The sequence below is a fragment of the Netta rufina genome (genome assembly GCF_964035555.1).
Source record: "Netta rufina genome assembly, chromosome: 3".
Lineage (NCBI taxonomy): Eukaryota > Metazoa > Chordata > Aves > Anseriformes > Anatidae > Netta > Netta rufina.
In genome coordinates this window covers 19,497,583-19,523,815 of record NC_140125.1, presented here as the reverse complement: position 1 = coordinate 19,523,815, position 26,233 = coordinate 19,497,583, and the positions used below count along the sequence as shown (strand labels likewise).

Sequence of the window (26,233 nt, the reverse complement as noted above, 5' to 3'; positions counted from 1 at the left end):
TTTATTTCGGTAACAACCCACACCCTCACATCGCTCTCCCATTATCGAAGGCCGGCTATACACATTTAAATGCCCCAAAAACACCCTGGTCTCAGCTAACATTACTGGCGCGAGGGACGGCGCCTCCCCTCGCCTCCTGCAGGAAGGCGGCGGAGGGGCGGAGGCAGCGGCCGAGTGGCGGCTGCTGTGGTAAATGGGGATGGCGGGCGCCACCCTTCCTTCGGCCGGGGGTGGGGACGGAAGGCTGCGGGGCCAATGGAGGGAAGGGCAGGGCCGAGCAGGGCCGAGCCGGGCTGAAGGGAGCCGAGCCGGGCCGGGCCGAGCGCAGGTGGGCATCGGGGCTGTGGGGCCGGGGGCCTGAGGCGAGCTGAGCCGGGCTGGGCTGGGCTGGGGGTGGCTCGGCGGCACCGCTGCGGGGGGTGTGGGACCGGCGGCTGTGCTGGGTCATCCTGGGAAGGATCTGTGTGTGGTTATGTGTATATGTGCGCGTATGAAATGGAAAATGGTCTGTATTTGTCGTTCCCGGAGTGATAAAGCGTCTGTTGTGTCTCTTTCTGAGTGCGCAGAGGTGGCTGGCCGTGTGTGTAGGTGGACAACAAAGCTGGCCCCGCGTTGCAGGCCAGCCGAGCTGTAGTGCACCTCTGTGTCTCCTTGGGGCAGCTTGTGGTGGGGCCATATTAGCTGCCCCTGCTGCCCTGAGCCCTCAGACACGGTTCAGGAGGACAGCCCGGGTGTCCCCGGTGTGTCCCTGGGGCACCACCAGCAGGACCAGTGCTGGGAGCTGCTCCTCCGTGTGAGGTTGGACCCAGGCTTTGAGGTGTCCCTGGTGTGTGTAGGTCTGTGTCCGCTCATACTGACTGCTACGGGTTTGGGCCTAGGGCTGGCAAAATAATTCTTCTGACCTTCTTGGGGAAGGGTCTGGTTTCAGCGCTGTCAGCAGAGTAACGCCGTGGCTGCGTGTCGTGCCTCTCTGTGGGAAAGTAATGCTAGCGTGTATGCTTTGGCTTTATTTGTTGGCACCAATCTGGAAATTTTTCCTCCTAATTGTTATCCTGCCACTTGGAATTACTGAAAATGTTTTTCTTCTCTGTATGTTAACCAGCAGCTGTGATTACAGGTGAAACTTAGAACATCAGGCCGTCAGTGTCAGCTCAAAGCTTTCTCCTTGTCTAACTGTAGCAAAGGAAAACTGCTTCTCTTCATCTGATTGCTACCAAAGAGAACAATATATATGGAGGAGTTTAAAAATCTCAAGTGGATTACTAAATATTATGCCAGCCAGCAGCAGCTGTTCTGTGCTATACCCTACACTGGTAATATTTATCAAGGACAAAAAACATTGCAAACAACTTGGTTTTGTTGCAGCACAGTGATGCTGTAGCATGAAATTAAAAAGCAAGCCAGGGCTAGATCCTCATATTAGTTTGAATTGGCCCCATTTCAGTGTAATTGATAGAGTGGATTTATCCCAGTTGAGAGAGATCCCTTGCACAAAAGATATACAGAAAGAGAGAAATGGTAACTTCTGCTTCCCTGTAGGCTTCACAAGGCTGCTATAACATAGGGTTCGCTGTAGTCTCACCTCAGCTGCTCTGTTATAAGCAGTGCTTAACTACTGACCTAGTTTTTGTCCCCTTTCATTTCTGCTATGTGGTTTTGAGAGTTTGGTCTTTTGGTTCTTAAACATCTTGTGATTTTTTTTTTTAATGTGTATTAATAGTTTGTATCTATCCACAGAGGAAAACCTTGCCTGATGTCCTGTGGCTTACTGGGTCAATTTGAAGACTGTCTGGCACCCGGTGTTTCTGTCCTTCGTTGGCTTTATTTAGTAGACCATGCTCTGTCATGTGGATATAAATTCAGCTTGCATTTCATCCCTCTGAAAGCTCCTCTTGTGGTATAGCCAGAAGGCAATTGTGCTTGTCTCAGCCCCCTACTTTGCTTTCCTAATCTGTCCTTTCCCCTCTTCAGCTCAGTCTAGGGAAACACATGGTCTGTATGCACTGATCTATTTGGTGTCATGCAGAAAAATAACCATCTCCAGGAAAGAAGGTTGTGCTGAGTGTGTGGCTGTGAGTGACCAGCCTGGTCCTTCCTCCCTGAAATCAGTGACGGTGTAAACCAGAGCTCTGTCTGGCGGCCAGCACAGCCTTGGTGCCAGTTAGTGCAACTCACAGGGGTAAACGGTGGTGTTAGACAAACTGCACTGGGGTTGGTGGTAGGGCAGAGGGCTCCTGTCTCTGTAAGTTCATCAAAGAGCCCTGCTTGGCCCTGTGCTCCTGTTTCCTCTGGGCGCTGGAACTGGGGCTGTTTGGGCAGCCAGCCTGGGAGCCTGTCATACTGAAACCTGGCTCAGCGAAAGCTATGGCAAACAAGCACCTGTTGTCTCTTCGAAAGAACTGGGTTGCTGATGAGCACCTGGTGCTGGCACAAGAGACAGAGTGCTGGGACAACCCCATTGGCAGTAGCACAGATTTAGGTCACTTTCAGGTACCTGTGAATACAACTTTGGAGATGAGAAGCGTTGTAGCGTCTTTGCATTTATCCTTTTTGAGAGAGAATAACAGAAAATGTCTGGCAATATTACAACAGGAGACTCTTGCCATGTAATCATGAGGGTTAGAAGTTACTGGTGTGTTTTTGCTACCTGTATAATTCTTCCAGTGGGTACAACTAGGATGGTGAAAGTAGGCTAATTGGCTGTCCCTTCTGAAGTCTCTGCAATAATGCCATGCTCACATAGCAAAAATGGTGTTGCAGTTTCTGAAATACTGGGATTAAAAGGTCTTTGATATTTTTATGCAGTTAAAACTTAAACATTGGTCCCAAATGCTGAAAGAGTAAACTTTACTCTTACAACTGAAGCAGAATCTAGGCTCAGCTGTAAACTGTGAGCCCCTACGTGCTCAGAAGGTGTTGAGCAACAGTGGGGAGTGGAGACTTTGGGCTCTGTAAGGAGAAAAAAAAAAAAAAAAAGGCACAAAAAGGGAAGTGTTAGGCAGCTCACCGCAACACAGCTACTGTGAAGCTGATAGGCCTGGCTTGAGGGTTGTCCCTGCATTTGTTCCTATAAATGTACTATTTTTTATCACTGAAAGAGGAATTGAATGAGAGGAAAAGGCTTGAAGAGAAGGCATGAAAGGAGCAGATGTCTGAAAAGTGTTTCGCTTGGGCAGATTGAGTTTGCTTTCTGAAATGTTTTGAAGGTGACCAGTGTATTCAGGATGCTGTGAAAGATGGGGGAATCTCCCACTCCTCCCTCTTTCCTTCTCTTGAAGTGAATTTCAGGCCCTCTAGTGAGAAGCTAGAATCTCACAGAGCTTTGAAGCATCTACTCCAGCCTCTCAAGCTGGCTGGTAGACAGCGAAGTCTACTGGTCAGACCATGAACGCTTAATTCAGATGTATGTGGCTGTGTCCAAGTCATGTGGCTGCTTCAGCTTCCTCCCCTGAGTTGGTTAGGTTGCCTGAGATACACTCGTGTGGGGAGCTTTTTTGTTTGTTTTTGGGGGGGGATACCTGGTCAAAATCCAGCAGAGGAGAGTTGTTCTCGTAGGTGTTACAGCTTTACAATGTGTTAGGGGTCTGGTTTTCTTATGGGTAGGTGGCTGAGAATCAGGTGCCTGAATTATCCTTCTTTACTCCAGTTGCTTTCTTAAGCTGCCTTAATAAACGATAAAAGGAATTTTCGTATCAATCCCATTTAGAGCTACCTGAAATCATGGCTTCAGGGCTGTTCTGCACTAGCTTTAGCCAGGACAGTGCAGGTCCTATCTCCAGTGTCTACAAGGAAGAGCTGTTCCTTTCCTTTCTGCGTTGTGCCACTGCTTTCTTCACTTCTCTGCACAGCGGTAGGTGGAAAGAGGCCAAAAATGTCAAGTCTCCACTTCTATATTTGAAGTTGCTGCCCATCCAAGTGGGTTTGCTTTTAAGCACAAGTCAATATAAGAGGAAAAAGTAGCGGCTCACCTAAAGGGCCAAGTTCTTCCCCTTTATTTACCCACAGCCCTTGGGCAGAGGGAAGAACTGCTTATGAAATTCATCTGGGTGATCAGCAGCCATAATACGGAAGGCAGCATGTAACTCCTGCTCAGTGGCTTATGTAAAGCCGAGGCTCCAGGTTACTAAGAAACTTCTGCTACCTGCTGGTGCCTGTAGGAGTGTTGTGTAAGAGCTGAGCTCTCCTAGCTATCTGGCAGCCAGGCAGCATTCGAGGTGAAGCCTTGTTTGGCTCATACAAAACAAACACCAAGCACTGGGAAACCCCCTCTGTGAAAGTCTGGGTGTACTGCTCATGGAGGAGGCCAAGCACAGAGGCAGGAACTGTGGCAGCTGTGGCAGAGGGGAAAAAAATACTCGGTGGATTAGGTGCAGTTGGTTCAGCACTGCATTTTGCTGTTTCCCCTGGCTGCAGGATACTTTAACTGAAGATTGTTGTGCCTGATGTGCCAGCAGGCTAAATCAGCTATCAGAAGGAGATGGAGTTATGAAGCCTGCTGAGATTGTGCTTCCTCTTCAGACTCCCAGTTGTTTGCGCTGTAGTGCTCACTCTTTTTCTCTTTTCTTTGGCTTTGCTTGTTTTCTCAGCCGTGAGTAGCTCCTGGCTGTGCCTCTCCGGAGTGAGTGCTCCCCGGGAAAGTGACGATGATCACGTTCATGAACAACTCGGACAGTGAGGATGAGACCTGTAACGAGAGAACATCCCTGATGTCTGCAGAGAGCCCTCCAATACCTTCCTACCAAGATGGCTTGCAAGCCTCAGAAGCAGGGGAAGCGCAGATACATAGGGTGAGTATGCAGCCTCCCCGGGCACTGAAGAAATGGGGTATGATGATAAATGCAGTCCTGTTACCCCTCAATCCATCCCAGCAGAGGCAGACGTTTAGGATTGGCTTTGGCCAGTGTTACTTCTCTTGGCCAGCAGCTGCACTGCCTGTTCCCATTTCCTCCACTGTGACTTTTTCCTCACTTTTTATCTCTGTATATACTCCTCCCCTTTCCTTCCTTTTGGTAAAGATACAAGCTTTTAATCAGGACCTGATGCACATACAACTCGTGCAGGATATCCTTTTTAGCCTTCTTGTTTTGCCAGAAACCCTTTGTCTGCTCAGGTCAAATGCAGCAAATGTTGGGACAGAATCTAGTCCTACTGTCAGTGAAGTACTGTGGTAAAACAAGCTCAGCAGTGCTCTGGGAGTGGGATCTGGTCAGGTTTATGCCACCTCTGATGAAATTTGTTCCCTCCCAGTTCTGTGCACTTCACCCTTCATATGCATGTGTCAACCTCTCTCTGTATGCACTGAAGAGGCCCTTAGATATTTGTGGGTTTGGTTTATAAACTGTTGCAGCCTATTTGTAAGGGAATTTCTAATTGCATTGCTCAGTTGGCACCGTCCTACTAGGAACAAGTTGGTGTGCTGTGGTGGCCTCCGCAGCCTCATGAAATAGTGGAATGAAGTTCTGAATGCAAGGAAAGGATCTTATATATGTGATAACTTTTTCTTTTCAGAAGAGGCACGCAGGCAGCAGCCGCAGCCCTAACAATGTTGCTGATGGGGATGTGTCTGACTCGGGAGTTCGAGCGCGAGGGAGCGCCTTGGAAAACGAAGACGAGGAACTGACGCTGAAATATGGAGCGAAGCATGTAATCATGCTCTTTGTGCCTGTCACCCTTTGTATGATTGTTGTCGTCGCCACCATAAAGTCAGTGCGCTTCTATACGGAGAAAAACGGGCAGCTGTAAGTGGGGTCTTCAAAACAGCCTCTGAGTACGTGGGATCCCTGGCATTACACATACACTCCGTGCACATACACCTACGTACACAGCGTGCCTCCTTGGCAGGCTGGGAGAGCCTTTACATGGCTAAAGATGGCTCTGTAAGCATACCAAGGTCTTACACAGATGAACACAGCTTGCTTTAGTAATTTTTTTCCATACCTGTATTATATGGATTCATTAGCACTATCATTAGGAATGAAATCACTTCATACAGCAGTATAAAAGGCCCGGGCTTACCTCCTGGTCTGTTCACCCGCTGGCTGGCAACAGTCAGGGAATAACATGTTCATTTGGATGAGTGTCTCATTTCCTGATGACATTTTTGGTTCCCAGAGACTCATGGTGTGGATACATAATTCCATCCAGCTCTTCCTGCCTGCTCGAGACCATTCCCAGTGCTCCAACAGCACTTCACATGGTGGCTGGAGGAATGGAACCAAAGAAAAGAAAATGGAGGGGGTGGTGGCATGATAAGAAGGGGTAAAAAAGCCCAAGACACTCCTGAAAATTGTAGAAAGAAAGAGTCCCCACTTGCTGGACAGCACCTGGGATGCATCCTTGTTGTTATCATGGAGAGGGTCCAGAGATATAGAATAGAAATTAGTGGTCTCAAGAGAAGTTGCTAAACTTATTTATCATAGCATCATAAAATGGCTTGGGTTGGAAGCGACCTTAAAGATCATCTAGTTCTGACCCCCCTGCCATGAGCATGGACACTTTCCACTAGGTCAGCGTGCCCAAAGCCTCACCCAACCTTCCCTTGAAGCTTTCCAGGGATGGGACATCCACAGCTTCCCTGGGCAACCTGTACCAGTGCCTCATCATTCTCTGAGTGAAGAATCTTCTAACATCTAACCTAAATCTCCCCTCTTCTAGTTTAAAACCATTCCCCCGTGTCCTCTCACTATTTTCCCATTTATGCTCTGTTTTTCTTTAGAGCTCTGCCAGACGCAGCTGCTCTGTGGTAGTGCGCTTTGGTTAAACAGCACTAATCTGTAGCTGATAACTAACTGGAACCCGGCCCCTCCAGAGGATACACCTGATGTTTACCGTCCTTGGAAGTCATTCCTACCTTTCTTCCCCCCTGCCCTGATCTGTTTTTATCTTGGGACAACTAGTTAGATGGGAATATACGTGCTTGATGTGGCTTTGCTTTATACTGCAGGATCTACACGCCCTTCAGCGAGGACACCCCGTCTGTGGGCCAGCGTCTCTTGAACTCGGTGTTGAACACCATCATCATGATCAGCGTCATTGTTGTAATGACCGTGTTCCTCGTTGTTCTGTATAAGTACCGCTGCTACAAGGTAAAGCATTCGTGCCCGAGTGTTTGCTGCGTGCTTGCTGTGAGCAGGTTCGAGTGAGGCTTGTCTGTCAGGGAGAAATAAAGGCACTGCACAGGTTAGTCCACAATTTAGTCATGGCAGCAATTTTCTTGTAGAGAAGCCTTTGCTAGCAGTGTTAGAGTGTGCCTCAGAACGCGCTTTGCTGTTCATTTGCCACTAATGGTAGGATGTTAGAAACAGGCTGTTATTTGTGCTAGTCAGGTTTGAGTCCTCTCCTTATGGTCAAAAAGTTTTGCAGCTTGTACTCAAGGACTCAGTTGTGCCATTTAAGGCGAATGCCTTCTGAAGTTTTGGACAAACTGTGTGGGAACTAGTCTCATTTTTGCCTGTGGAGGCTGGTGGAAGAGAAGGGTAGAATATAGAATGAGTTTGGGAGAACTGGGAGCAACTGGCTGCAATCTTCCCTCATCAGCTGTGGGGAAGGAGGGTCTTTGGAAACTGGAGGAGAAGTGAAGAAGGAAAGGCTGTTGGACATTAGGAAGGTCTGTCAGTAGTGCATGCAGCACTGCAGCCTGTGCAGGGGGAACAGCCCCTTCAATCACTCTATTTTCTTGCCCTTAATAGTTCATCCATGGCTGGCTAATCCTGTCCTCTTTGATGTTGCTATTCCTCTTCACCTACATATATCTCGGGTAAGTAGAAATGTTGCAAGTAACTTAGTGGTTCAGAACTACCCTCTTTTTCTGTTTGAAGAAAATCCCTAACGTAATGAATTGAATGTCTCTCCTTCATTTTTTTAAATTTTTTTGATGAAAAACAAGATGTTTAATGGGCAATGCCTGATTTTACAGTAGTTACTCTACAAAACTTCATAGGGAAGTGATACTACAAACATGAACTGAACTGGCTGAACTTTGTTGTACAGAGGTACACTGATAGTGACTTTCAGGAGATACTGGTATAAACTACCAACATCCTGGGGTATCTCTCATCAATTGTTTCTAGAGATGTTGTCACAGATGGTTTGGCTAGATGGAGGTTCCCAAAACATGCCTTCAGTGTGTCTTCAGCCTCTGAGAACCAAGTGGAAAGGAACTTAGTGTTGAGTTGGTTCTCTGGATTGTCTTGCCTTTATCCTCAGGCTGCGTCTCTTCAAACTCATTCCCTTAGCTCCAAGTTGAGAAAGAAGCAACCTTTCAACTTTCCAAAGACACTTGCTTATATATTTTTTTTTATTTATCTTTAATATTGAAATGCATCCCGTCATGCTTCTGGTGGGATGACTTGCACATGATTTCTTAGGCTCACGACTGTGCAACAGTCTTTACCTACGTTAAATCTTGACTTGAAATCTGGCCTGCTCAGATCCTTGGGATCACCGTTGACCTCAGGACTAAGGCAGTGTAGTGTTTGCCACACACAGCACACCCATGTCCTGCAGAGGGAACGCAGAACTAAGAGCAACAATTGGCTGCCAGGCTGGTTCCCCTCTTGAGATGACATCTGCTTATATCCTGCTTCCTCCTGGTGTCGTAGGAGGCTTGCTTGTTTGAGTAGATCTAGCAAGGTGCTTTGCATGTCGGTTGCTTTTATTGCTCAGCTAAATTTCACTGTTGTCTTCCAGTGAAGTACTGAAGACATACAATGTGGCCATGGATTACCCCACAGTCATTCTAGTCATCTGGAATTTTGGAGCTGTTGGGATGATTTGCATCCACTGGAAAGGCCCCCTGCAGCTCCAGCAAGCATATCTCATTATGATCAGTGCTCTGATGGCACTGGTTTTCATTAAGTATCTACCTGAGTGGTCGGCATGGGTGATTCTAGGTGCAATCTCCATCTATGGTAAGTCTGGTCTGTGACTCTGAAGGTGTGGCTTGTGGAGAGATTATTTGGAGTTAAAATAGTTTTGTTTTTTTTTGTTGTTGTTGTTGTTGTTGTTTTTTTTTTTTTTATTTAAAAAATTCTCAGTTAAAAGTTTGAAGAGAACTTGCAGGATGATGTATCTGGAAGGTAATATTCAGCTTGGTGAGGAGCTCTGACCAGGAGAGAGAATATGCAAAGAGGAACTTGACCAAAGGTTGAAAAATAGTCAGCATACATAGTAAAGGATCGATGAACATAAGCAAAGTACCTCCAGTTCTCTGCTAATTAAATTTAACAATTTAATGTAATCCTGTCATCTACTTTCAAATGAATAATGTGTTGCTCTCAAGAAATTTAGGATTTTTTGTAGGATTAATACAATGAAAACTGTTACTGTCACATTAAGCCTTGGGGGATGGTATTTTAAATGAGCATCATCTTCAGAGACTAGCAGCTACAGTTGCACAGCAGCAGAAGTCACCATGCAGGAAATCATCTGGTTAATATCGACAGATGTCATTTTGAGGGAGGAATAGCTTTTCAAAGAGCAGGAATGCAAAATATGCATGACAGTTTATGGTAAGATTGTCTGTTCCTTTTCTCTCTGCAGATCTGATGGCTGTTCTCTGCCCTAAGGGGCCACTGAGAATGCTGGTAGAAACTGCACAGGAGAGAAATGAGCCCATTTTTCCTGCATTGATATATTCCTGTGAGTAAGATTAAAATATTAATGTTTTTAACGACAATGTGCTTGAAACCTTTTTCTGTGTTGAACCAGTAAGCGCTATTTTAGTTATTTCCTTCCCCTCAGATCGGTGCACGTTTATGTCCTGGAACAGACCATTTGTAGAAGACCTTATCAGTTACAATGATATTAACCCTAATTAGCCATAGGGGCGGGCAGATTTGCGTTGTGAAACTGAAATGTTCAAAAGTAGATTTACCTTTCCATGAATAGCCTCAGAATATAAATCTTTGTTCTGCATACAAAGCCTTGCATGGACAGCAGTGTTTGTAAAGTTACGTAATTAGATAATGCCCTCTCAGTACCCATCTTCTTTCTGCATAAGCTTTATAGGCTCACTTCAAGTGTTTGAGGCTCTGCAGCTCTTCCTGTAGCCTCTTCTTGCTCTGTGCACTGTATGGATGGCAGTGTGAGATATTTGCTTTATTTTTCATCGTCTGGCTGCTCCTGGCAAGTGGCTCTGGTCAAGTATTGCTCTGACAACAAAATCAGTCCTCTCTTCCCTGGATTTCCTGGACTGTTTAACTATGATGACATCCTGTGCCTGTATCCACAAAGGCATTCGTATGCTTAAGACTGGGATAGTTGGAAGGCAGGTGACTTAACGTTTCCAGGACCTGGGCTCAAGTGCTTCCTGGACTTCAGTGGCTTCCATTGCATCACTTGTAAGGTGAATCAGTATTTCCAAATGTTGGGTGCCAAGCTGAGGATGCCTACAACTTGACTGATCTAGTTTTTCAAGTGTTTAGTGCTATATAAATGCTTTTGTATGTTCCAAGTAGAGCTTCTGTTGACTTCAGCTGACTTCCGTTCCACATGGACGTTCTGTTATACCGGCCTGAAACAATCTAGATGAAGTTTTCCCCATGTTTTATTTAACAAACAAACAACAGTTTTACTAAAGGAGAATGCAATTCAACAAATAATAAATATTGAACAAAAAGTTCTTAGGCAGAACGTCAGTGTTTCCATTGCAAGACCGCATTCTGTGGCTACCTCCAGATACAAAAACATCACCGTGACTGAGTGTGTAATGGAATAGTAGACACTGTGTTTGCCTTGGCTTGTTGTTGTTTAGTTTAGCTTCTGTAAAAACAGGGAGACTGAGGTACTCCTATATAAAAAGCTAATTTGAGTCCCCTTCAGCATGGTTTGTATCTCACCATGGTTTGTATCCCTTCGTAAATTAGGGATTCATCTCAAGAATAAAACCTGCAAACATCCTTCAGTTGTTCTTGGAACCAAAACAAAAATAGCCAATATTTTGACAGGAGAAAAGAGTAAAAAGAAAGAAAGAAAAAACAAAAAACACAAACAGAAGTGCAGGGAGAAAACAGACACTCAGACAACTCCAATGAATCCCTCACTTGTGTGTTTTACCTTCAGCAGAAGAGGGGGAGTATGCCGTCTGCCTTAATCTCTGGTTACATTTTGTACTACCATCATTTCCTGGGCAACTGTTCCCTTTGAATAGAAGAGCCAGAAACCAGGAAAAAAACCAAGATGATAAGGACCCTTATTTGGGATTTTTGCTGTCTTCAGGATACAGACAAAACTATACTGACTTGTGCTCTGAGACTTTTCTTAAAGACTGAATAGATGCACGGCCTTTTTGTCTGACCTTGCCTTCTAAGTGACTAGGGAAACTGACTGAGAATCAGTGTTGTAGCATTAACGGGGGAAGGGTTTATATTTGTAGGGTTAGCTAAATACGTAGGAACTCTGAGCTACAGTGACCAATGTTTTGCGTCTGATTTCTTGCTCTTTCTTTTAGCTGCTATGATATGGACAGTTGGAATGGCAAAGCCAGACACAGCAGCAAGAGGACCAAGTCAGCAGACATGGGATGCAGGTTTGCTTGCATGTCACAGTATCCTGTGTAAATAATACACGTTTGAGACTGCAGGTCTCAATGTTAAGGTCTTGAATCCCAAAGATTGCATGTTTTTTTGCAGTATTGTTACATCAGTTGCAGAACTTCATGGTGTTCTGAAACCTGGTGTTTGGACTGGCAGCAAAGATGGTGTAGGAAGCTCCAGTATTCGGGATGCCTTTATTTAAAAAAGAAGTGTTGTCCAACACACAGCTTCAGATACACTGAAGTTAAAGCTGGTATTGGGCTAGTGGGGTGGTGGTTGTTACATTTTTAGCAGCTGGGGATAGTTAATTACAACATAAGGTCATAAATATAATGCCAGTGAGCTGGTGAACTTTAGTGTGTTAGTGAGTTGCACTCAGGCAACTGCCACAGAGCAGACGTACCCTTAGCTAGTTCTAAGTCCAGTTTAGCTTACCCTGCCAAAGAAAATGGATGTCTTTACATTTGCCCTTGGGTAAAGCTTATGTTCGGGCAGTTACCCAGCAGGAGCTGATGTGTTCCAGGTTTACATTCTATCAGATCCTGTGGTAATTTGTGTGCCATTGTTTCTATTTTCTTGAAATGCAAGTTAAACAGCACTTTTGAAGGTGTTTGAGTAAAGTCTGATTTGTGGCATTAGAAGTATTTTCCATCTGGTCCTGTTTCATTTGCTTATTTTCAAGATAAAATAGCTGACATACTAACGAACGACAGTCACAGTCCTGCTTTGAAATCAAGCACAGAGCAGGAGCAAATGGCACCTTGGGTTCTACTGAATGCCCCTCTGGAAGCTCTGTGTGTCCCAGATCACAGTCTGTTCACATCTGCAGCAGCAGTGTCCTGTCAGATTGCCAAAAACTGGCAAGTTTGTATAAGTACTTCTGAAAAATAGGAACTGTCAAATAGAGTAATGTGTCACATACCAGCTGCTTCCAAAAGCACTGTTGATTGAGAATGGAAAAAACGAAAGGACTGTGTTAAACATGTTTAATAGAACCCAAAAAAAGAAATTTCTGTTGTGTGAACACCCAACACCAACATCAATGTGATTCAGAACAGATTTTTTTCATAAATGGCAGTCTTCCTAGTCATCCATTTTGGTAATACTACCAGCGAGGGAACACCTGACACCTCCACCTTAAAGACATAACTGTATGTATTAATTTTACTTGGTTTCACTTGTCACTCTAGCCTGTAGAGGCTGTGGATACCAGCATGCCCACCAGCTTGATTCAGGGATTGAAAACCGAGTTGAAGACTCTCTTTGCATTTAATAGCTGACAGAGCAATGCTTAGTTTTGTGCTTCTACTCCATTTACTCACTTGTTGAAACTGCTGGGTAGTTGCCAAACAAGCTGTGAACGTGTAGCCTCCTCAATGGTTTCAAATAATAACATGTTTTCTGCAAATGCCTGTGCTTGAGTTGGTCCTGACTCCAAGACAAAGGGCTTATCTATTCCTGAGAAGCTTCATAAGAGTGGAGATTGCGTGTATCAAAGCAAGTTATAAATGCAGCTACCTCTTGTTTCTTTTTTTTCCTCTTTTTCTTGGCCTATTTTTGTGGAATCAAGCGGAAGATGAGAGAGAGAACCACAGTAGCCCTTCACACTCAGACTCCCAGATTTTGGAGACAAGGAGTCCTGTTCCAAGCCACCCCATCACTTCTTTAGAGGAACCGGAGGAGGAAGAAAGTAAGGGAAGCTTCATACCTTGTTATTGGTGCAGTCAGGGTTAGAGCCTGACATTTTTACTCATAGTGGTTAACATGCAAACTCAGTTGACTCTAACCAGTTTATTTGAAAAGTTGCGACTTGTTGGGCAACGAAGGTTTTGACTCGGACTGTGTATTACTTCTTACTGGTGCAGTATCTGTTCTGGGATTGTAGCTCCAGTGATATACCTTGGCTACGCAGACAACTTAAGCAGTTCCTTCTTCCCCTTGCATCCCGCTCCTCTTCTGTCCCTCAGCTGCCACAGCTGTAAGGCAGCACAGGGAAGCACCTCAGAGAATGAAGTTGAGTAAAAATAACCACAGAAGAGGGTGACTGGAATCCCTGACCCCCTCAGTAAGCCGTGGAGGTAATCCCTGTTACCTCAGTGCAGGATGCTAAGGGTCCAGGTTGGTGGGTAGCCAGGACTAGCAACCTTCAGCTGGTCCTCAGGAAAAAAAAATGTTCAGGAGGAAGCAAAACTGGAGAAGTAACGCCTATTTTCCTTTTTTTTTCCCTTCTGCTTCTCACAGGGGGTGTGAAGCTGGGCCTTGGAGACTTCATATTTTACAGTGTTCTTGTTGGGAAAGCCGCTGCCACACCTAGTGGAGACTGGAATACTACACTAGCCTGCTTTGTAGCCATTCTTATAGTAAGTAAGCTAATTCTTACATCTTACAGTCTTGTTTAGCACAGCAGTGTTGCCAGAATTACCAACAGCTGAGCACTGCTGCATCACTGCAGGTAACATCCTGGGTATTTGGGTGAGAGCACCAGTGGATTTTCTAGCACAGTGCTTGGCCTATAAAGACGTGAACTCCACGTGATTAGCAAGCATAGTCAAAAAGGTGAACTCCCTTTTGCTAAGGAGAACTGTGACATAAGGGAATTAAGGCCTATTTCATTCTTGGGTTTGAGCTGGGAAAACGGAATGGAAAGAAACTTAAAAATCCATGAAAATTATCAGTAAAAGCAGGTGACTAGCATACTGTGCTTGCTGAAGGACTTAGACCTACCAGGTCTAATGACCACACACTGACAAGTTTTCACCTAGGTAGAAAATCATTACTAAGAACTAGCTTATTTACACCGGTATCTTCACTGAAATGAACCAGGAGAGCAATGGCAGGAGTTTTATAAGGTAAAAGGAATTGCAATGTCATTCTTGGGCTTCCATTTCTCTGCTTGGATCCCAAGGGGGGAGAGACTTACAGTGACTATCACTTGTGAAAACCATGGATTAGAAAGCACAAGAACTAGAAATTATCGCATTTTAAAAGTGTGATTACCTTTCCTACCTCACAGGTCAGAGACACCTATAGGATCACTTAGCGTCATATTCTGGTGTCTGGTGGCCATTCACAGGGTCCCTTTGCGGGGAAACCTCTCTTTTCTGTCCATCAGACCATATACCCCATTCTGTCTTTTACAGTGCTGTTAAATTCATTCTGGCTTCATTTTGCAGTTTTATATTTCTGTTGATATGTAGCTTTCTGTTTCCCAAAATGGTCTCTGCAGTTTCTTTGCAGTGAGCACATCTCTAAATGTAGATGTAAACTATGGAGTAGGTGTAGGCCAGATACCATCCATGAGGCGTGTAAAGAGCAGAGCCACAGGCTCAGCTGGATCACAATCAACTTTGCAGTCTGACTTTAAAAAGATCCTGACTGCTGATCTGTAGCTAATAGATGTTTTTTGGAGCCCAGTGTGAGCACTGTCTCAGATGTTCCCTCATTGTGGAGGGAGAAAAAAGGGCTCAGATAAGAGAATTAATCCATACCTAAATACACATAGTTGTACTGTATATCCAAAACCTACAAAAACTTTGACATGTTCCAAAAGATGGATCTTGGCCTGCTGTCAAGATAAAGAACAGAATTCACCTAGCGTAATAAGCAATCTAGTCAAAAGCACAGCAGTGGGATATTTTTTTTCTTTTTTTCCCCAAGAGACCTTGAAACCTGTGAAGGTATAAGAAGTACACACCACTGTGTATTAGAGCCCTCCAATGAAACTCCTTATCTATGCAGTTCAAGAGGATGTAAATAGTTGTATCTGCTGGATCAGTAACAAATACATAATGGTATAGTACAAAATGTAAAATAATCTGAAAATAAATTAACCTCTCAGGGTCAGTTGTATGTCAGCATTAGCTGTTTTACACTACTTTCTCAGCAAGCAGCTCTGCTCCAGATTGCTGAAGAAAATATCTGGCCAACTTGTGAGAAAGATGAGGGTGTGGGAAAAATGTCTTATTCCACTGTAGCTCAGGCAGGCTTCAATTTCTGTATAGTGTATAGAGCTTATTATTCATATATTAGGTTATTGATGACTTATGTTTTTGGGCTTCTTACTTTATTTCTTTGTGTTTTTTTTATTCTCTCTGGCAGGGTTTATGTTTAACTCTTTTATTACTGGCTGTTTTTAAGAAAGCATTGCCTGCTCTTCCCATCTCCATCACCTTTGGCTTGATCTTTTACTTCTCGACAGACAACCTTGTGCGACCATTCATGGACACCCTGGCCTCCCACCAGCTGTATATTTAGAAGAAGAGGGAGTTGGAGGATTCTTTTTAAAGCTTTTCTGTGAAGTACGGTACACTGTTTGGAATAAGTCATAACACTTTACACCTAGTGCCATGTATTTGTAAAGAAAGCAATAACTGTGACATGATGCATACTAAAATCCTAGTTACATGTTAAGCTGAGATTTTTCACAGGACTTCTAATGCTTGGACTCCAGTGAAAAGGAGAGGTCAGAGTTAAATAATTGTATGTTATTTAATGTGCATGCAGCCTCCTGTGAGCAAGGAAGCCTGTATGTAGTGTGGGGCGCTGGAGGGATGAAGGGTCTGATCTGTGCTTCCAGAAACTCAGGCATTTTAGCCACGGAATTGCAGACAAGTTTAACTGTACTCTGAAATTGTTAACACTTCACACTTCTTTAAGTGTTGTGCAAACATGAAAGTCAGTCATACTTGCAATTAGAAAAGCACAGCAGTCAGTATGCAGAGAACAGAGTACTGCTACACCTAGTTGTGAGCGTTAGACAGATGCCTAAGGCTGAACTTCAGAAGCTGGCCTCTGTTTGTACAATTTCTATTGAAATTGCTCCTAATGTCTGTTTATTCTGATCCTAGTAAGACGTAGCCATGGTGGATCTAGACAGCATGTCACTGGTAGGATATCTGAACATCAGGCTTGTTCCTGAGTGCATCCACCGCTGCAGCTAGCAGCTGAAGGCAGGGCTGGCTGTTCTAGCGGATCAGATCCTCACTGTGGGAAGACAGCACTGTCTCCTCACAGCACTTTCAGCTTCTCAGAAAACTTTTCCTGGATCCATACGACAATCCCCAAGTAGCCATAAGGTGGAAATTACTGCACAACTCCAGTAAATCGGTTGACCTGTAACTTCTCATGTGTAAGCTTGGTCTCATTGCTGTGCATTATTATAACTGCTCCAGAGGAGGATTTACCTTCCGTTTATGAAGAGGTCCTCTTACACTGATTGAGGATTGGTTTACTTAATTTTTGGTACTATTGTTTGAAGAGTTTTTACTACGAATTTTAAAATAGCTATTTAATGTAAAAGGAACTCTTTTGAAAATATTGTCATAATTTGTATCAAAATACGGGGGAGCAAACTTTAATCTGCTGTTACATTCCAGAAGGCATCATTAATGCTGGAAATATTTACACAGCATTAAGTGACTTCATAACAACAAAAAAAATCACACTTGTCAGTAAAAACAAACAAAAAATCTGACTTGACCTTGCTGTTAGATGTATTTAATCACACTTCTCTTACACATTTTAAAGGTGTCTTATTTCTTTTTATGTCAGTTTCTTAGAAGTAGACAAACTTTATTTTTTTTTCTTCTAAGGTGTGTATAATAGACAAACTAGCTCTGTTTTCTTAGACAGCTGATCAGTATCAGTGTTTCAAAATACAACATTACATAGTGTTTTGTGAACAATGCAGTGTCATTGGGAGATGGAGAACTTCATGTCTGAAGCTACTTTTTAGATAATGCTTTGAACTATGCCTTTTTAAGATAGGTTAGCTTGAACAAGTCCGTTGGAAAAACCACTACTTTTATGTTTAACAAGGACATCATGTAGGTGCCTCAAACAAATTAAAAAAAAAAAAAGTTTTTTTTATGAGTTGTAGGTGTCTCTGTTTGGACAAGTAATTTTTGCTCTTTAATTTTTCTTATTAAATTTGCAAGGTTTGGACTTAAAAACTGCAGGCAGAGTTAATTATTACTGATAGTTTTTTTTTTTTAAATGTGAACTACTAGAGCTATCTGCTGTTTCTTAAGGTTTATGGGAAAGTTGTGTTCTTTATGTTGCCAAATCATAGTACAATCACTTGCAATCATGATTTTAATTTTTAGACTGCATGGTTTACAGAAGATGTTAAATATTTATATGTACTAGAAGAAATGTCCTGCTTAGCTTAACAGGGTTGTAGCATATTGTTTAAAATGATTTATTTTTATGCACATAAAGTTGATATGTGAAGGGAATGGGGGCAGGGAGGGATCTTTCAATTACTGAAGGATTATTAAAGATCCTTGAGTTTTTTGTAGATTTGTGTTTGCCAAAGGATTGGCCTCTTACTGATCAAATTCTGCATAACTTAAAAAAAAAAAAAAAAAAAAAAAAAATACTTTTCAAGGTAACTGAGCAGTGTATTCTGTCAGTGTAACAAACTATGTTGTCCTGGTAAGTGGTAGGAGTATATTGTATAAAAACTGGAGTGGTTGAATTGTGTAAAAGCTTATGTATTTACTACTAGTGTGTATATGTATTCACCTTGATGCACCTCGTGTGTGTGTGAATGTGTGTATACACACGAGTTAAAATAATATTGAGTGATTTCTCATCTCATTGGTCATTTTCACTTGTGTATGAAAGTGAAGTTTTATTTGTGATACTAACATTGCACAGCATGGCACAGAATTTACTTGCACCCTTCAGAAAGGAGGAACAGGAGCTTAGTGGCTGCTACACAAGAAATTGGCACAGTGATCTTGCAACTTGACAACCTGATTCTGCGCGTGCGTGTGTGTGCATAGCAAAGTTGTTTGTTCTGTTCAGTCACTGCTCTCACCTTGCTGCATGCTCTGCTAACCTGCAATCTCTTTGACCTTGGAGAAATCCTAAATACTCGATATGGCTCTGAAAAAGTACAGCTGTCAGGTCAGGTAGGCTTAGGATGACACCCACCTTGTCACTCAGCAGCTCAGAGCCCTGTGGGAGGTGCCATGTGTTGGCATTTTCCTACGTGATCCCTGTCACATCTCCTCTCCAGTCTAAAATGAGTGTTTCATTGCATCTGGTCTGAAAAGTGGCTTGGGCATAGCAACAGTCCCTAACATGTAAGATTGAGGTTATGTCGAGGAACAAAAATGCAGTGGTAAGCCTGCCTAATGCAAACCCAAGCTTATCATTGCTGGGAGATGCACAGCCTTCTTGCAGCTTTTAGTGTCTCTGTTAAAAGCTTGTGCAATGCAATCAATTTGCTGTTGTCACCTTCTGACCATGTAGCTTCTGCTTGTGCTTAATTGTTGTTTCCTCTTGCTGCTTTGTTGTTGCTTTTGGTTTCAGTTGTTATTGTGGGGTTGTTTAGTTGAAGGTGTCTACTGTGCGTCAAAAATCATGCACAAGAAGCAGTGCAGTCATAAAGAAACTACAAGAAGTAAGACACCTTTCAGAGTCATGCTGTGCTTCCACAGCAACGCTCATCAGATACTCAAAGTCTCATTTGCAAAACCTAACTTCAGAAATTACCTCAGTGAGGAGCCAGTCTGTGCTAGAAAGATCATCTCCCTCTGGTTCACAGAGAGAAAAGGATGTATCACAATGTGAGGGGTCTCAGCAAAAGCGGTGTATAAAAATTGCTGAAACTGGGTCAGCAAGGGTTAGTGAGTACAGCAAGGTCACAACACACTCCTACCCCAGTCAGGAAAAAGAGCAGTGGTCTGTTAGTCTACACCTTCTCTGCACCAGTTGCTAATGAAATCTCCACGGGGCCATCAGATTGTTAGGCCATCTCTCTTTGACTTACTGACAGTTGCTGTCTGAACCCTGGCGAGGAATAGTTCAAGGCTCCCTGTCCATGTAAAACAAAATATATGGTGGTCTCCCTCAGACTCCCAAACCAGTACATTGCTTTGCTTTGTTCTTGCCTTCCTAGGTACTTCAGTGAACCAGGTGGTGTGAGTTCCGCATAACTTAGGTTTTTTTTAAATTGAATATATAATTATTTTTCTTGCCTGTTTCCCTCAGTCCCTGGTCTCTGTGTCTGCAGTACAGCTCTGCTGGCAGCCATAGGAGGGCAGTAAGTCTATATGGAGAATTACCAGCCATTTTAAAGCACTCTTCTGTTTGTGCCTTGTTTTTCATTGAGGCTGAAGGTTCTGCAGTCTCCCTTATGGCAAGGTTTTTTAGCAGGCACCCCATGTCCCAGCATAGCTGCAGTTTTGGCACAGCAGGGGAGAGGCCTTGAATGAGCGTGAGCTCAACTGCACAAGAATCCATTTAAAACCAGATGGTTTCAGTGTCCTGCCATGTTCAACTTTGTAGCTGTGAGATGCTGCTGTTACAACACTGTATTTTGTGTTCTTCCTTGTTTGTTTTTTTTTTGTTTGTTTGTTTTTTCCTCTAAAGAATTCAGCCCTAGTTTGAGTTCTACAAATCCCAAGTATAAGTCAGATGCTTCTCCAGGAACTGTTACATTTTTTCTGAGCATCTTCAAGAAGCAAAGGAGTAATTATACTTAGTGATTTGTCCTGTCTTCTGTCACTTGCAGTCTCCTGTTTTGTCCCAGCAGGTCCTGCTTACCTGGGAGAAGAGTACACATCACTCCAGCTCTCTGCATTGGGGGATGCAGGATCTGGCTAGATCTTCTTTTGTCTCCAGTAGCTATCTGATTCTCTTGAAGTCAGTTGCGTTATAAGAAGGCAGCCTGGACAGATAGGGTATCTTCCCATCCCATAGTATTCATGTCTCCTAGCACACCACAGCGTCCCTAGTTAAATTTATCCTTGCTTGCTCTCCCTTCACCTTATCAGGAACGGTGAAGTGGTGTGAGCTGTTCCAACTTCACAAGTGGGAAACACAGCGAGAGTAGGAGTGTAAATGCTGGGTTTAAGCTTGGTTATGTAGGAAAAATCAGGGCATCAAACATGAATAACAAGTCACCCTTCTTCCTTTTACATCTTCCTGTTGCTACAGGTTTTCTATCATCCATCATTTCCCACTATCTTCCAGGCATTTGCCCTGGGCCCTCAAGGAGTTAAGTGAATATGAGCTGTTTATTTCCTCCTTCATGCAATGCATTTGTTTGACAGGTGCCCAAGAGCACAGTTTGGATGTGTCAGTGCTCAGTATTATTTATCACTCAGTATTTAATAGATATAAAGACTATGAAGTGGAACTAGCTAAGCTCCTTGATATAGAAACCTGGTTTGGGGCCAAGGAGTAGGAGGGGGAGTTTTCCAGAACTGGAAACTGTTTTGAGTCCTGTCAAATGCAGGCTGAACAGAGAGGCAGCTCCCAAGGCCAGCTCAAGGTTAGGTCTTTGCAGAAATAAATGGTGTGTGAAGCCTGGTACTCCCTAACTGCTTTGCAGGGCCTGAAGAATCAGGAGGAGGCAGAGCAGGAAAAGCACTAGGCCAGTTCTCTCTCACATCACTGTTTTCCATGTTTTCAATTACAGAAACAATCACAGAATGGCTCAGGTTGGAAGGGACCTTAAAGACCATCTAGTTCCAGCCCCATAGGCAGGGATGCCACCCACTAGATCAGGTTGCCCATGGCCTCATCTAACCTGGCTTTGAACACCTCCAGGGATGGGGCACCCACAACCTGTCTGAGCAACCTGTGCCAGTGCCTCACCACCCTCTGAGTGAAGAATTTCCTCCTAACCTCTAATCTCAATCTCCCCTCTTTTAGTTTAAAACCATTCCTCCTCATCCTGTCATTATTGGATTGAGCAAAGAGTTGCTCTCCATCTTTTTTATAAGCCCCCTTCAAGTACTGGAAAGTCACAATGAGGTCACCCCAGAGCCTTCTCTTCTGTAGGATGAACATCCTCAGCTCCCTCAGCCTTTCTTTGCAGGAGAGGTGCTCCAGCCCTCTGATCATCTTTGTGGCCCTCCTCTGGACCCCCTCCAACAGCCCCACATCCTTTGTGTGCTGGGGGCCCCAGACTTGGACACAGAGCTCCAGGTAGGGCCTAATGAGGGCCTCAACCAGGGATGGTCACTGCAGCCCAGGCTGCCTCCAGTCTTCACCTCCTTGATGAGCTCTTCCACACTGGTGAGCACCAGTAACGCTTCTCTGGTTGGTTTGCCTAACACCTGGACCAGGAACTCTTCCTCAATGTCCTCTGGAATCTCCTGGATTGCTCACAGTAGTTTTACCAGCAGACATCTGGGTGGTTGAGCTCTCAACCTGTCCGTGGTTGTTTCTCAGAGGCATCTCTTCACGGTTACTCCCTTCCCTAATGTAGAGTGTTTCTGCAGGACTGAGTGAGGTACGTGTAATCAGTCAGGTGGCAGAAGGAGAGGGCAAAGCACTCACCAACCTATACAAGCAAAGGCCATTTACAAAGAGCAGAAATAACTGATCTGTCTAGCAAATGATGTAAGAAAGAAATTCTTTAAACTGAGAACAACAAACAACCACCCCAGGGAGATGTGGTAGGGTCCCCATAACTGGAGATTGTCAAGATGGGGTTGGATAGGGTGCTCGCTAACCTCATCTAGGCTCCCTTTTCTAAGAAAAGGTTGGACCCGATAATCTCCTGAGGTTCCTTCCAACCTGGGCTCTTCTGTGACTCTGTGATTAATTGCTAAGGTGACAGGGGCCAGGTGCACTGTCCCAAAACCTATCCAAAGACAAGGACTAGTATCGCTTTCTTCCATTTAGTGCTTCTATCTGCAGCCTCTCCACCTGACTCTGTCCTTCTCTCAGCATACTCCGCTCCCGTGGGCTTGCCTCCAACTTTCTAAAGTACCCAGAACCCATTCTGTGCCCATGTGGAAAAATTTGGAGGGAAGGGTGAGTGGCACAAACCACAGGCACACATAGCGTGGCGGTAAGAGTGGTGTGCCACACACCTTTTTCCAGCAGTCCTCTGTCAGCGATAAACATGTTTGCAGCTGTGGTTTGTCGTGACTTGTTACCACCCCATCTAGAGAGTAACACTTCTCTTTTCTTTCATAATGTAAAGAAAAAAATAATCCACGTACCTGTATACAAATTTCCACTTTGAGAAAACATTTTTGCAACAGGTCTTTTCTCCCAGCGGAACAGAAATCATGATATCTGACCCAGTGAGAATTTGTGTGTGTGGTGGAGGGCAGGGGCATGCCCTGGTGCAAGACAAAGAGGCTGTGAGCTGCCTCACGTCCCTGAAAATCCGGGAAGCTGCTCTGTGAAATGCCTGAAAAGTAGCCTTGCTACTTACTCTCCAAACAATTATTAAAGATAATCCCAGCATTAGTGGGCCTGCCACGGCTTCCTAGTAGAGGTCAGTGGCGCATAGTCACTTCCCTGGAGCCATGTAGCACTAGCCACAAAGGCTCTGTCAAAAGCCAGGCTGTGTAACCTCGCAGCAGCTCCTGCCCACTTCCTGCTAGCAGGAGGGCTCAGCCTTCCAGCAGCCCCACTGGTTTTCCCTGCCTCCTCCAGCTACGCAGAGCGAGGCTGTTAGCTGACAGCTCCAGAGAGAAAATGGGGGTGGAGGTTCGTGAAATACCTATTTCGTGCCCTGCACTGCATCTTCTTGGACAGAAAACGTTTGTCACAAGAACTGCTACGCTGACTCCTTCCAACAGCGCTAAATCAGCTTAAAGTTCTCACCGGCAAAATGAAGTTGAACCCTGTCTCCTTCCCTTTGGAGTGAGGGAAGAGAGAAAAGGCCAAGTACAAAGAATGCCTTGATGTTTTGGGGTGAAAATACACAGTTCAGGAATTAGAGCAGTCCTAAGCGTTATAAAAATAGCTCATCGTTTGGATCCTGGGATGATCCTGGATGTGAATTTACCCCTGACTGACTCAGAGAGATCTCATTTCTTTACAAGGCTGTTGCTCTCATTCTTGGCTGTAAAGCCTTGTAAATAACATGAGATACAAACAGTGTCACTGAAACGTGCCAAAGTTTTGAAATACCCAGAAGTTAACTACTGAAACCAAGCCACCTGTCCAGTGGCTTCTCCTTGAGCTGTTTCGATTCGTCATCATTACAGTGTTAGGTTGGTGGGACACCAATTTATCAATAAATTTATCAGGCAGATAAGACAATCCTCCTTCCCTGAAGAAATTGCCCTATATAAAAGATGAATGAACGTGAGGTAAAGCCCCTTAGGAGGTAGCTTATGAGAGCTTCAGTAGCTGAGGGAAGCATTTCCAGAGTAGTTTTTGCCTTGTGATTAGCTACACAAATGTGGGAGAAGGATGGTGGTGCACATATTGTTGTGGTCAGAGGAACAGATTGGGCCTGTCCAGTGTAAGAGGATTTCTGAGTGTTCTCTGAATAGCCTGGGTGCTCGTCAACCTGATGACAAGACCAATATTAGCTTAATTGAGAATCCATCAACTTTTTCTTTCTGCAGGTTAGTTGTCTGCCTACCACTCCTGTTGCATTGGAGCCCTTCTAACTGCAGGGACTGAAGATCTTTCCAGGCTCTGGTTCTCTAACTTTTTTTTAGAAGCTGAGACAGTCTGACCAATTCTTCTCTACGTATGCCTGGGAACTTGGCCACTTTGTACAAGGCTTTAACAGAAGCCAACTTTCTCTGCGTTCTTCAAAGCAGTCAACATCAGAACTGGAAGAGAATTTTTTTTGGGGGGGTGGGGTGTGGGGGGTGTTCCCTGATGTCCAATAAGCAGCAAGCTGCTATCTGCTGAGCAGACTTTCCTCAGAAAGCAGCAAACAGGAGGAGAAAAGCAACCTTACCTAAAGGCTGATAGAGGGCCTGCTGGAAGTCACGTTTAAAGAGGCCTGGACTCGCTCCTTGCCACGTCCTTCTTGCTGCTTTTACCAAGAGCTGCAGCAGAGCTGGTCATGAAATGTGAGCAACCCCTGAAATTGCATCATTAAGCCCTTCGTTATGTAAGTATCGGTGGGCAATACGAGGTAAAGATATGATGGCACCACTGAAGCATTTGCTATGGAGCCGTAACTTCTGGCTGCTATGTCAAACTTTCCCACTGACCTTGGGTAAGGTACTGACCTCTGACTTGTAAAATCAGGATATCTGGAGAAGTAAATTATCTTCAATAAACCATTTTAGGATCAGTGAGGAGAAAGCTCTGGGGAAGTGTGACTCACTCTAATTATAATTTGATTATTATAATTTCCATTATATTTATGTATTGTATTATACTTGAGAATAGATCTATCATTATAGTGTTTGTATCTAGATTGTAATTTGTATTATATTCAAATTTATTACAAGTTGTATTATAATTTAATAAAAGATTGATATATAATCCTCATTGATATAAGAATCTTCCTAGAAGCGATCACATTTTTGGGTAAGGCAGCAAATCTGTTGAAAGCTGATTGAATGTGGCAATACTGGATAAGATTTGAGAAGCAAATGACAGTTGCAGTACCAAAGACGTAATGTGACAGATTTCTTAATGCTGCTCATGCTTGCTCTGTAAATTCAGATCTGCACTGTGCAGATCTGCAAAAGGAAATAAGTACATAACACAGAAATTACAGAAATGGGATTTAGACACTGAAGTAAAAACTTGTAACATGCAACAGCCTCATTCTGCTGCCACGTCATACTGGAGGCACTAAGGCATCAATGGATGCCAGAGTTTAGTTTTTAACAGGAAAGTCTTCTAGGTTTCTTCTAGCCACCCTGCTTGCAAGGGCTTAATCTAGCAGGTGTTTGCATTGCATGTTTAGCAGATCAGCTCCTACAGAAACTCTGACAGTTGATTCAAAGTGGGTGTCTCTGCTGTTTTATCTACAACCTTCTGGTGAAGGGCACAAAACCAGAATGCAGTGGCCTGGGCGTCCTTCCCAAACTGATCCTGGGGGTCTGCCCACAGGCAGCAGCTCTTCAAGCACTGCTCCCACACGGCTCCATTCCTTGGGGTCCATCCCCCAGGAACAAACTGCTCCAGCACGGGTCCCCCATGGGTGAACGGCAGCTCCCCCCAGACCTCCTGCTCCTGCATGGGCTCCTCTCCACGGGCTGCAGGCTTTTATCTGACACAGGGCAGCTTCTGGACTCTTCTCTTAGAGGCCACCCTTGCAGACCCCTGCTACTAAAACTTGCCACATAAACCCAACGCAGATGCAAATTAAACAGCAGCAGGAAGAATGGTTTACCACATGGGAATAAAGTGAACCAGCCAGGCCTGTCTTGGAAAGATTGGGAGAGCTTTATCCCTTGCTTGTTCTGCCTACATCTCAAATTATGACAGTGTGCTCATGCAGAAACGCATGGAATTCTCCATGCTCAGCACAGTGAGTAAGACATTATTTCACAATTAATGCTGACCTGACGCAAGTTAGGTGGCATTACGCACGAACTTGGAACTGGCATCCAAATTCAGTACATCTCTAGATAAAAGAGTGTCCTCAAAGAAAGATGTCTCAAATATCTCTCTTTTCTGAGGAAGGTAAAGATTACCTTTCTTTTAGAGAAAATGGTATGGACTTAAACAAAAATTTAATAATTAATTTGTATACACTCCTGGAAATGTCAGTATTGACTACATATTTTTAGACAAAACTTTTTGAGGTTAGTACATTATTAAAGTCACATTTTTGTATCACCTACCACATCCAGTCTCCATCCAGTTCTCAGACATAAAAGTAACACGTTTTAACAAGATTACTTGCAGCTGTCTGTTGTGGCTGGCAGAGAACATCTCATGGCTCAGCTAGGAAGGTGGCTGGGGCTTTGGTGGGATGCCATTTTTTTATTTAAAATAAGCAAACAAAACACATA

The 26,233-nt window shown here is 44.1% G+C and overlaps 1 protein-coding gene across 2 annotated transcripts; it reads left to right on the top strand.

The window, feature by feature from the left end:
* Nucleotides 1-234: 234 nt before the first annotated feature.
* Nucleotides 235-24,642, top strand: PSEN2 (presenilin 2). Of its 2 annotated transcripts, none has more exons than XM_084284589.1 (12): nucleotides 235-328; nucleotides 4,587-4,787; nucleotides 5,509-5,738; nucleotides 6,944-7,085; nucleotides 7,689-7,756; nucleotides 8,689-8,909; nucleotides 9,541-9,639; nucleotides 11,450-11,527; nucleotides 13,105-13,224; nucleotides 13,776-13,894; nucleotides 15,633-15,832; nucleotides 23,870-24,642. In XM_084284589.1, the coding sequence occupies exons 2-11, from the start codon at nucleotides 4,644-4,646 to the stop codon at nucleotides 15,786-15,788; spliced, it is 1,377 nt and encodes a 458-aa protein (XP_084140715.1). In that variant the 5' UTR covers nucleotides 235-328; nucleotides 4,587-4,643; the 3' UTR covers nucleotides 15,789-15,832; nucleotides 23,870-24,642. The 2 variants fall into 2 exon arrangements, with proteins under 2 accessions (XP_084140715.1, XP_084140716.1); XM_084284590.1 differs by lacking the exon at nucleotides 235-328 and adding an exon at nucleotides 3,753-3,850.
* The last annotated feature ends 1,591 nt before the right edge of the window (nucleotides 24,643-26,233 follow it).

Coding starts and splice junctions, on each gene's coding strand:
- PSEN2 (XM_084284589.1), top strand. CDS start 4,644: ATGATCACGTTCATGAACAACTCGGACAGTGAGGATGAGACCTGTAAC. Junction 7,086..7,688: donor ATAAGTACCGCTGCTACAAG/GTAAAGCATTCG, acceptor TGCCCTTAATAG/TTCATCCATGGCTGGCTAAT. Junction 11,528..13,104: donor TCAGCAGACATGGGATGCAG/GTTTGCTTGCAT, acceptor TGTGGAATCAAG/CGGAAGATGAGAGAGAGAAC.